The sequence below is a fragment of the Xiphophorus couchianus genome, chromosome 2 (assembly GCF_001444195.1).
Source record: "Xiphophorus couchianus chromosome 2, X_couchianus-1.0, whole genome shotgun sequence".
In the NCBI taxonomy this organism is placed as follows: domain Eukaryota; kingdom Metazoa; phylum Chordata; class Actinopteri; order Cyprinodontiformes; family Poeciliidae; genus Xiphophorus; species Xiphophorus couchianus.
The window spans coordinates 63,189-75,000 of record NC_040229.1 but is presented as its reverse complement, the minus strand read 5'-3'; the positions used below and the strand labels follow the sequence as shown (position 1 = coordinate 75,000).

Sequence of the window (11,812 nt, the reverse complement as noted above, 5' to 3'; positions counted from 1 at the left end):
CACAATCTAATTTGTGTGGCTTCCAGCCGGCTATCAGAAATAATCTGCTTTTCTGACTGGAGGGCATTTCTGAATCCAGGCTCCAAACGAGGGGGAAGCAACGATGGCAGCACCAGAAGCTCTGCAGCTGCCGCTAGCGGTTCATTGCTTTGCAGCTGGATCGTGACTCAAACAGAAAAAAACGATTATAAAAAATCACAAATTCCAGGATTAAAGTCTTAAAAGGAGCAGCTGTGGCTTGGTGGAAAAGACAGAAAGTTCTCAACGGCAGGGAAAATAAAACTCTCCTGTTGAAATGTTATGAAATGTTCCAAATATTTGGAAAAATGCTTCACAACATCTTCAGCGTAAAAACAAACTTTGGGGACGAAAGCAGGAATTCACAGAAAAGCAGTAAATTTAGATTTAGGAGAGGATTCCCAATCATCTCCCCAATGATAGCAAAACTGAAATGAAAATAATTAAAAATAATTTCAATCATCAAAAATCACAACCAAGTTATTTAATCTGCTGCACAAACAGCAAAAATAATTCAATTACATTTATTTTATAGTTAATTATTGTACATTTTATACATTTATCAACATTTTATAAGAACTATTATAAAGTATTTTATTTAAATGTTTGCTAAATCTGTCATCTGTAAAGTATTTTAAGGATTTCTGTTGCATGATGTGTGTCTTTAGCCTCTGCTAATTGGGATAAACTAAACCATAAACTATAATTATGTCTAATGATGTTAAAAGAAATTAATATCGAATATTTTAGCTAAATTCTGTGAATTATAATTAATTATAATAGTTCAGTCACCAAATTTACCTTAATATGTATCAATACGCACAGTGGAAACCATCTTAGCACCAACGCAAAAGCTAACAGCTACAGCAGGGGTATCCAAAGTGTGGCGCGGGGGCCTTTTGTGGCCCTAGAAATGATTTTGATCGGCCTCTTACCACAAATCAAGAATTATAAAAAGAATTGACAACCCAAACACTTTCACAAATATCTTTTTTTTTTGTTAATTATGCAACAGTCTGAAGCCCTTTTTCATGTTTTAGGTGTTTAATAATATAAACACCTAAACAATATTAAACAGTATTGTTTATTAAACAATATTTAATAAAGATATTGTTTATTCTTGAGCATTTAAAAAAATCACAATAAACACATTATTGCATTTCTAGTTTAATGAATTTGGCCAAACGTTTAGACACTAATTTACAGTTTTTCCTCATTTCTGCTCAACCAATCGCATGTCTTGTAGCGTCGCACCTCGTTTCTGCTTCCTAATCTGAATTTTCTTAAAATACTTTACACAAACATCATCAAATAGGTGAATTTTCTGCAAATAATTTGACCTACATTGTAAAAATAAATGTATGTTTCCAATCTAAAGGCTGGAAGACCAAGGATTAGCTAAGCTACATTGTAGCCACAGCTGCCCTTTTCCAGGCTTCTTGCACATTTTTACTGAGGTTGCCAGTAACTGTGGGGCATAAAAAACAACCGTTAAATTGGGTAGAAACATTTTGGGTGGCAGGATAATCTGCAACGGTTCTACAACCAGACCAAGATGATTAACTGATTATCCAGGAATTTATTTTAGCCTCTCAGTCCAGGGCCCAGTAACCCCCAAAGGCCCTGCTAGCTTGGTTTGTAGACTGATGAATAAAAAACTGTTTATGTGCAAGTCAAAACAGTTGCACCATGAGGATATACCACATGAAAACAATTAGCATTAAGATAATTAGACCATTTCCTGCTTCTTATTTATACTAATGTGGCTACATCCTGTTTCTCATCATTTTTCAAGACGGGGACTGTTCTCCGGAGTGGGATGGGATTATCTGCTGGCCCCGGAGCCGAGCGGGCCAGCTGGTCTCAGTGCAGTGCCCAGCATACATCTATGACTTCAACCACAGAGGTAGCACAACAGAAACACACACCAACAGCAGAAATCACTGGACACTGATTTCTGCTATAGAGAGAAAAACAGAACATTTCCATCAAAAAAGTCTGAAATGTCAAAATAGATAAAAAGAAAGTTTCTGTGTTGGAAAGTTGAAAATTTGACAGAAAAAAAAAATCTGAAATGTTGAGATTCATCTGAGAAATTTTATACAAAAAACAAAGAAATTTCAGAAATTTTGAGATTAATCTAAGACATTTTCTAGGAACATTTTGAGCTTGAATGAAAAGTCAAATAATTGCTAGAAAATCTCAGAAATGTTGAGATTAATCTCAGAAACTTTCTATAGAAAACATGTAGGTTTCTGAACTTGAAAAGTAAAGAATGTTCTAGAAAAAACTGGATAAAAGTAGGAAATTTCTCAGTTTTAAAAGTGGGATATTCGTTAGAAAATAAACTCAGACATTTTTAGATTAATCCCAAAAATGTTTAAGAGAAAAATTTCCGAAAATCGAACATTTTAAATTTTATTCACTCAGGGGATTTTCATGTTTTTTCTCAAAAACGTCTGACATTATTGTCAATTATTTTTGTAGCAAATTTTCAACTTGTGGAGCTCAAAAATGTCCTTGGTTTTTCTAGAAAATTTCTGAGATTAGTCTTAAAATTTGAGTTTTTTTTGGTGGACATTTTACTTTTTTTAATTTTTATTTTTTTTATCTGCAATGGCCCTAACATGTAGATAGGCACCGGCACCCCTCCCAACCCCGATAGGGACCAGAGTATACAGAAAATGGATGGATGGATAGCAGGACTTGCAGTTTGCAGCGGCTCTGTTGTCTGTTTTGTGTTGGTCACTGCCTCCTGTACACCTGTGAATCAGGGCGAGCTTACCGCCAGTGTGATGGGTCAGGGAACTGGGAGCTGGTGCCCAGTAACAACCGCACATGGGCAAACTACACGGAGTGCACCCGATACCTGGCCTCCAACCACAGAAACCTGGAGGAGGTGAGTACAAGAACATGCTCTGTTGAGCAATGACTGAAACATTTACATGCCACAGTTTCAAGTTATATGTTTAGCTTAGCTATAAAATTAATATTTAGATTGAAGCTATATAATTCTAAGTATTTATTTAGCAAGCTAAATAAGCTAAATGTTTAGCTAGCAATTAAAATATTTAGCTTGACGCTAAATAGCTGAATATTTAGTTAAAATGGAAAGTTAGGTTCCGATGACCGGAATTGGAATATCAAAATAAAAGCTGGATATTGTGAGCTTCTGTAAACCGACGGTGAGCTGGCGCAGTCACCGCTGCTGTAGATCCACTGCTAAACGTCCGTTTCAGCGTTAAATCGCGTATTTAAGCTGAGCAACAACTAAAGCGAATAAATCAACTGCATTCAATTTTGTTTTGGCAGTCCACTTCCGGTTATCAATAAGTGAATTTTCATATTAGCTAAATAATTCCTGGTTTCAAGCTAAATATTTAGATCCAAACTGGATATTTAGTTGATAATTATTGTTATTTCTGTTTGAAACTAACATTCAGAAAAGAAATAACATGGTGAAAATATAACTTTGAAAAATTAATACCCATTTATTTCTACTATGACAGGCTAAATAATCAAAGTTATTCCTGCTAATTTTGTGTAACTTTACAAACAGCACCCAATAGTCATCATCCTTCCACTATGTATAATATTTTTATCTAGATTTACATGTAAGAAATGCTTGGTTTTCTTTTCAGAAGGTGTTTCAGCGCCTCCATCTCATGTACACTATCGGCTACTCCATTTCTCTGGCGTCTTTGTTGGTGGCGATCTCCATCCTTTGCTATTTCAAGTACGAAAACCCCAAATTCTGTAATTTCAAGTTTAAATGAGGAATTTCACCTTTAACATGATAAAATATGTCCTGAGACCTTCTTTTTGTCTCACAAACTCTTTCCAGGCGCCTCCACTGCACACGCAATTACATTCACATTCACCTCTTCACCTCCTTCATCTGTCGAGCTGTTAGCATCTTTGTGAAGGACGCTGTGCTCTACTCCATATCTGACGCCAGCAGAGCTGAGTCTGAGTTCACAACTGTGAAACAGCCCATGGTAAATACAGACGCAGTTTCTTTTGTATTTACACCCTCATTTACTGTGCTACGTATAGTATTTTTTAGCTTAAACACGACTGTTTGCTTAAGGGTGACCTATTATACTTCCTTGAACAGGTTAGGATATGTCTGTGGGCTAAACAAAAGATGTTCATTGCATTTCTTGCACAAAATCATTCTTAGATAATGAGATTTTAGTCAGAATTAGCTTTTTTAGGGCCTCTGTCACTTTAAATCCAAATAAGCTGCTGCTGGACACATCCCCCAACTCAATGTTTACACTCACACCTGAAAATGGCTGCAAATAGATGAAAAGCAGAACTGGAGCCTCCTGCACAACCAGCAAGAATACAGCAAGTGGTTTCTAAATAATAAGTCAATAACAAAACATTTGTCTTTTCCAGCATCCATTATCCTGCGCATACAGTGGTAAAACCAATTGAACAACTGTGCAGGAGCTCCTCTTGGGTTGCTAGGGAACAGGCGGAATTCTGCTGGGGTTGCTAGGTAACGGCAGAGTGCTGATTGTGACTCAACAATTGAGAGGTTTTCTTCTTTTTTTTCATTTTCAAGACACTAAAAAACAGCTGGGTGATTTTTTTTAAGCTTTTGAACATTTTTAGAAGCATTTGAGAACCCAAATGGAAATTTAAAAAGGGACATTTTCATTAAATGTCATTAAACAGTTCACACTAAATTTAAATGATGTAAAGATATTTATTGAACATAGTGGGAAAAAATGGTGTTTAAATCATAGGAACAGTGACTGTTTAAAATTGACATGTTAGCTTAAATTAGAATCAGGATTGTTTTATGACTTTTAAAACTGAGTAACTGTTATTTTTCTGGTTTTGTGAACATGGTATAAAGTTGTAACTCCTAGAATTGAGTAAATATTGGGCCCCTCTGTTTCACTGAACGGAGCCAGGCTAAATGCGTCCATATCTTTCCAGGCTTTATACTCAGATAAGATTGAAAAATTAGCCTGTGTTTAGATCTCAGCAGGAATTTGTGTAAGTGCGCGCACCAAAAATGGCCGACTAATTACTGGAAGCCAGTAGACCAGCGCCCAGTGTTAAAATAAAAGTTCCACTAATGGGTTGATCTGTTTCCAGTAACGGCTGCTTCTGTGCCATCAGGCTGGGTGTAAAGCTGCGGTTACGCTCTTCCTGTACTTCCTGGCAACCAATCACTACTGGATTCTGGTGGAGGGATTGTACCTCCACAGCCTCATCTTCATGGCGTTCCTGTCTGACAAGAACTACTTGTGGGCTCTGACCATCATGGGCTGGGGTAAGTGGCGTCCCAGACGGGCTGCACAGGTCCAGAGGTGGGCAGAGTACCCAAAAAATACACTACACTAATAGCTAAAAAGCATGAAAACTTTCTATCAGGATTGACTGTAATGTCTTTCTGCTGGTCCCAGGTGTTCCGGCTGTGTTTGTGTCCATTTGGGTCAGCGCTCGAGCTTCGCTGGCAGATACTCAGTGAGTTAACTGATACAACGTAATATTTATACTCATAAAAGCAGCTCCCTCCACAATTCCTGGCTCTACTGGCAACCTATATTTAACTGCAGTTGCAGAAACTCTGATTGAAATTGTAGGAATCAAATTATAGCCATTCAATAGCAAAAAAAAAAAAGTAATTACTATTTTTCACAGAATTACAAAACAATGTATTAGTTGTTTTGAAATGAACACAACTAAAACATTTTAAGGTAATCTATACTGCAAAAAAAACCATAACATTTTACCAAGTGTTTTTGTTGTAACTTCTAGTGAAAATATCTCTGTTCACTTGAAATAAGACAAAATTAAAAGTAACTTTTCAGTAAGATATAGAACATTGTGTTAAGTCAGTAATTACTTAATCCTGGTTAAAAGTACCTATTCCAGTGGCAGATTATTTAACTTATAACAATGTTATAATTGAAATTTTTCACTTATGGGAAACATGTCTTGTTAAAAGTGAAATAATCTGCCAGTGGAACTAGTACTTTATGAATATCAGGGATTTATTAACTTCAAACAAACTTCTATATCTTGTTGAAAAGTTGCTTATAAGGTAGTTTTGTCTGACTTCAAGTAAACAAAAATACTTTCAGTAGAAACTAAACCAAAAATACTTTGTAACACAAATCTTACAAAGTGAGTAAAATGGAAAAGATGCCATTTTGTTATTTTATGGCTTTTGGGCCCATATGTTTTCGTCATGTTCACTATAGTTGCTTCTTTTCTGCTTCCAGATGTTGGGACATCAGCGCCGGAAACCTGAAGTGGATCTACCAAGTTCCCATTCTGGCAGCCATTGTTGTAATCAAAATACTTTCACCTTCAATTGCCTTATTGATGGTTTTAATATAAGGATGATATAATTTTACATCTTTGCCCACACAGGTGAATTTCCTCCTTTTCCTAAACATAATCCGTGTTCTGGCCTCTAAACTGTGGGAAACCAACACCGGAAAACTGGATCCTCGACAGCAGTACAGGTAAAAGTTTCCTTTTACAGGTAAAAGTTTCCTTTTACCTGTAAAAGTTTCCTTTTTATCTGTATACAAGTCGCTCTCTGGCAGTTGAAGAATTCCATCATTGGTTTACATCGAAAACGTGAAAACAGGCAAAAATCTAGTCAAATTGTGGTTTTAGAAAAACCATAAGAGATATCAAAAAGCTGAATCACATGAAGATAGCTTAATATCTTGTGAGTTATTTAAAAGCTGAACTGAGTTTCTAGGTTGAAGTAGGCAGAAGTGGTGAGCTGTCAAAGAGCACAAAATCTTGTGGAATTCGTTCATCAGAATGCATTTCAATGGAGCTGAAATTTGCATAAAAGTTAAAAATATTTCAAAAACTGTGAAAGCTGAAATTACCAAAAGATATAGAAGTCTCTAAAAGAAGCTGAACTGTTTTATATATGAATAGCTAAAATCAGTTGAAGTGTGCACAAGTAGGTGAGCACTGAAAAACATACAGAAGCTGGAATAATAATAATGCATAGTTCTCGTGTGATGTCACACTTTGTAACTTTGTAGCCGACAGGCAGTTGCTATGAAGTTGCTATGACAACAATAAACGAGTCACAAGCTTAGAACTAGCTCTCTCCTTTTTTCTATCTAAGTGCATTACAACTATTACTCGATTACAAATTTTGAGTAATTTTTCCACCTTCGTGTGATGCTATGATAAATGTCAGTGATATTTACTGCAGTACTTACTGTTGAACCAGCAAAATTAGCTTAGCTAACGTAGCCTTTATCCGCTAGCTAAGACGGACATGTAGCCTACGTGTATGCTACTACATGTACTTACTCTGCCAGCCACCAGAACCCTTTTATTCACACAAAGAGTTAATATGTTCTTTACAAATCTGTTTAAACAACTGATTGTAAGCAACCATAGATTTCATACGAAGTTCCTCCCTGGTGTATTCACTCTTCCTCCTCATACGGGTCGATCCCGACAGCAGCCATTTTGTTCACGTGTCTTTTCTTGCATATTGAGCAACATGTTTTCTTTCTCTTTGTCTCGAAGCCATGGGTCTGCTATGCACTGCACCTGTGCTTGTCTACTAAAATGGCACGGATTACTTCCGGTTTAAACATGTGGGAACTAGGTATAATAAAGAAAACACTTTGAGCATTCTCACTTGGTAATTTCTCCCTTGTATTGATCTCTGCAGGAAGCTCCTGAAGTCCACCCTGGTCCTGATGCCTCTGTTCGGAGTCCACTACATAGTTTTTATGGCCCTCCCCTACACTGAGGTGACTGGGCTGCTGTGGCAGGTGCAGATGCATTATGAGATGTTCTTCAACTCTTCTCAGGTCAGAGCCCAACATGACTGCTTTGATCATGGTTAACGAGTTAACGATTTATGCTAATTGTCTTCTTAAAATTTGTGTTTTCAGGGGTTTTTTGTGGCGTTCATCTACTGCTTCTGCAATGGCGAGGTAAAGCTGCAACTAAGAATAATTTTAGTTATTGATTAAAAATTTGCACTTTCTGCAGATTTTTCATTTGAGCTTTTCTTATACAGTCTTAGAAATTCATTAAAAATGCTAATAAATAATTAGATTACTTTTTAAAATAAAAATTAGCTATTTATTGCCTAAAATGCAATAGCATAGCATTCCTTTAATGAATGAAGTCGAAAAATATTTCTAACGTCAACATGTGAAAAGCTCAGCCTTTTCTATTTGACTTAACATCAAAACAGTGTAGGGCTGTTGTGTTTATTTTTCAAAAATTGGATAACAAAAGGTGCTTAAAATGAGATATTATAAACAGAATTTAAACCAGGTGAAGCTAAAACTAGAGTTCTGGGTTTAACATATTTATACACTGCAAAAACACAAAATCTTACTAATTATTAGTCAATAAATCCTGAATATTGATGAACGTACTAGTTTCACTGGCAGATTATTTAATTTACAAGAAATGTTTCAGCGGTATTAGAGACCTATTGGTTTAAAACAAGTTCCTATATTATGCTGAGAAGTTTCTTCTCAGTTAGTTTTATTTTAAATATACTAAGAAACTAGACCAAAAAATGCTTAGTAAGATTTTGTTTTTGCATTGTAGACAGCATTTTTATTGTTTTACACTTTGTAGACTTTTGAATTAATTACTCTTCTAAGAATGTTGTTCTTTCAGAAATTGTCCACTTTTAAGTCTGTAAACTCCACTTGACATATATTTCAACAACCAATTAATCAGGATTAATTCGATTAATCGTTTCAGTTGTAGTTTTGTTAAATTAAGTTTCCAGCTGTCAGAAATGAGTATGTGTCTTTTGATATGCATCAGGTGCAGGCAGAGGTAAAAAAGGCCTGGTTAAGACGCAGCTTGGTGCTGGACCTCAAGCAGAAAGCCAGGATGACGAGCAGCGGCGGCGGGAGCTGCTACTACGGCGGCATGATGTCCCACGCCACCACCCACAGCGTCTGCATGTCCGCCATTCATCCCAGGGCTTTCTCCTTCACCGCGGGGTCAGGAGGGGCCGCTGGGGGGTCAGGGGTCAGGCCGCCACGTCACTCTGCCCCGTCGTCGCTCCACCACAACCACAGCAGCGTGTGTGTGTTCGTTCCCAGCACCGCTGAGACCTCAGGCTCCCAGCAGGACGCGGCGGTGTGGAAACCAGGGAGGGCCGAGTCCAGACCCAACAAAGAGAATGATAACAGCAGCAGCAACGCAGCAGCAGATCCAGACTGCTCCGTACCTGTGAAAGAGCTAGAAACCATTTTATAATCTTCACTGATCGTTGTTGGCAGGACACAGCGGTTTTGAAACTGGATCCTTTCTGCGTCGTCGTCATGGTTATATGGAGGGATTCACTATATTCACTGTCTTAGAAATTGATGGTTTCTCCTTTTATTCTGACAAGAAAAAAGCAGAATAAATCCCCGTTATGGGCTGCCCACTCTAATAACTACACAAAACAAAAGTATATAGACCCGTTGCAGCGCAAGATCCCACCGCCATCATTCTGCAAAAAGCTGCTGGCTGACCATGACCAGTATTGGTTTTAACTGTTAGACTTTAAATATAACACACTAAGTCTTAAGAAGGATGTAGTTCAGTTATTCTTGTTTGACTTTGACAACCTTAATATATAGATGTGACGTATTTTTACTAAATAAAAAACAAAAACGGCCAACACTCCAACTCTTAACAGATCATTGGTAGAGCAGGTGTTTAAATTAGCTAGCCAACCCCCGCTGTGTTAGCTTAGCTAATAGCAGCGATAGCTAATCTACCACAATGATCACAAAGCAAACTTCAAACTTGAAAACATGATAATGTAACGGACCGAATGTTCTGTTGTTTGTATGGGAAATGTTTGCGTGTTTTTTCGGAGTTGAATCCTGAAATGTGTCCGTTTCTATGGCAACGTAGCGCAGCAGAGAGTGAGAAAAAAAATACAAATAGGAATAGTTTTGAGTTGTTCTTCAGTGGTTTTTCGGCGTTATTTTCCCCTCTTCTGCGGCGCGCTGCCCTGAATTACAAATACCTACATCTCAAGGTTTCATTTTGTTTACGGGATTGTTCTACCGCGGCTGCGCGAATAGGGATGACGTGTATAAGAATCGCCTTTTTGCCCTCCAGCGTTGTGCGCATGCGCGAAATTTCCGGATCTAAACAATAACTTGCGAGGGTCTATAGCAAAACTAAAGTCATTTCCTGCGACTTTATAATCGCAAGTTCGCTTAAATATTGACATTACTCTAAGGATATATATTACAATGGTGATGATAACAAAAATGCACCGAAATAAATCTAGAAATAAACTTACATGAAACATAAAGGAGTGCAAACAATTGAACAAATCCACAGAAATAAGGAGGGGCTCCTGATCTTAAAGTCACACATTTATAACAGTCATAATGGTTTGTAAAGTGTTTACAGTGAGTTATAGAAACAATCCGAATAACTAAAGACATTTTGTGTAATGATAACAAAACAGAAGTACGACCCATTTACACCTTCCAAAAGTATTCATACCTTTTGGACCAGCTCTCACTTTCTTCCTGATCTGATCCATGGATTGTACTTCAGCACTAAATTAAAGAGCAGGGTGTGAATACTTTTGTAAGGCTGTGTGTTTTGTTAACAATTTGAAGTTTGTGTTTCACTGCACTACAAAAACGCAAAATTTTACAAAGTAATTTTGGTCTAGTTTCTAGTGCAAACACCTAAGTGCACCTTATATAAAGTTATAAGTAACTTTTCAGCAAGATGTAGGAGCTTGTTTTAAGTCAAAAATTCTTATTTATGGATTAAAAAGTTCTATTTCCTCTAGCAAATTATTTCACTAATGTCATGAGAAAATGTTTTGTTATAAGTGAAATTAGCACTTTTCATGAATACTTATAAGTTAGTTTTCTCTTATTTCAAGTGTTCTGAGATATTTGCACTTATAGACCAAAAATACTTGATAAGTTTTGTGTTTTTTGCAGGTAAACGGTGACAGATAAACATGTTCACCATTCATGGTTTATGTTTTATTGTTATTTAAGCTCTGTGGTTCTGATTTATGCTGCCTGGTATTTAATTTCTCTCACCGTATGAGTTGTAATATTGCTTTTTTTTTCATTTATGTGAGAGTAATCTGAGCAGGTTCATGTGCAAACAGTGGAAAGATGTGATGCTGGGGAGGATTTGGAGAAACCCACGGACACTGTGTGTGTATAAACGGTGCAATATTTTCCAGTGTGATCCTTCTCCCTGCTCTCATCTGCCTGTGTTTGGTTTTCCGAGCCCCTGCGGAGGACCCTCAGTCCAAATCGTACTTCCGACGATGCTCCCTTTTCCAAAAGTAGACCTCCACATGGTATTTATTACAAGGACATCATACAGTAACTCCAGCTTCTACTTTAACAACCCATCCATCAACTTCTCAAGATTTTTTTGGAGTCTAGACGGCGTGTCTAGACAAATCTCCATCCCTTGTTGTTGCCCAAGCGCTCAGAATGGTCCTATTTTTCAACTTGTCACAAATCACAGGGTTGATGCACTTTTTACCCTTGATTCCTTCCTCTGGTGTGACCTCTGCCCCAAGTTCCCTCACAACACCGTCCAGAATTTCACACGTTCCCTTCAGGCCGCGGCTCGGAGCAACAGACACCGGAGTTATTTTGGAGAGCTGGAGCCCGAGTGAGAAGCCTGCAGGGCGAGCCGCCAGCATTCACCAGGTAAACAGACAAAAGGACTGCATCTGTAAATATTTTATGATGTTTACTCTGTGTTATACGATGGTGTTTCAGGGCCAAAACAGGAGTAAATTTCAGCAAAA

At 37.5% G+C, this 11,812-nt stretch overlaps 1 protein-coding gene across 1 annotated transcript in view; it reads left to right on the top strand.

Annotated features, from left to right (window-relative positions):
* Nucleotides 1-10,839, top strand: part of pth3r (parathyroid hormone 3 receptor) — a 20,777-nt gene extending 9,938 nt beyond the window's left edge. The window contains exons 3-13 of the mRNA XM_028028568.1: nt 1,814-1,924; nt 2,793-2,917; nt 3,660-3,754; nt 3,863-4,016; nt 5,158-5,311; nt 5,445-5,505; nt 6,267-6,333; nt 6,418-6,512; nt 7,703-7,844; nt 7,929-7,970; nt 8,827-10,839. Of these exons, the coding sequence (XP_027884369.1) occupies nt 1,814-1,924; nt 2,793-2,917; nt 3,660-3,754; nt 3,863-4,016; nt 5,158-5,311; nt 5,445-5,505; nt 6,267-6,333; nt 6,418-6,512; nt 7,703-7,844; nt 7,929-7,970; nt 8,827-9,267 (1,487 nt within the window). The 3' untranslated portion in view covers nt 9,268-10,839. The remainder of the gene's footprint in view (nt 1-1,813; nt 1,925-2,792; nt 2,918-3,659; nt 3,755-3,862; nt 4,017-5,157; nt 5,312-5,444; nt 5,506-6,266; nt 6,334-6,417; nt 6,513-7,702; nt 7,845-7,928; nt 7,971-8,826) is intronic.
* The last annotated feature ends 973 nt before the right edge of the window (nt 10,840-11,812 follow it).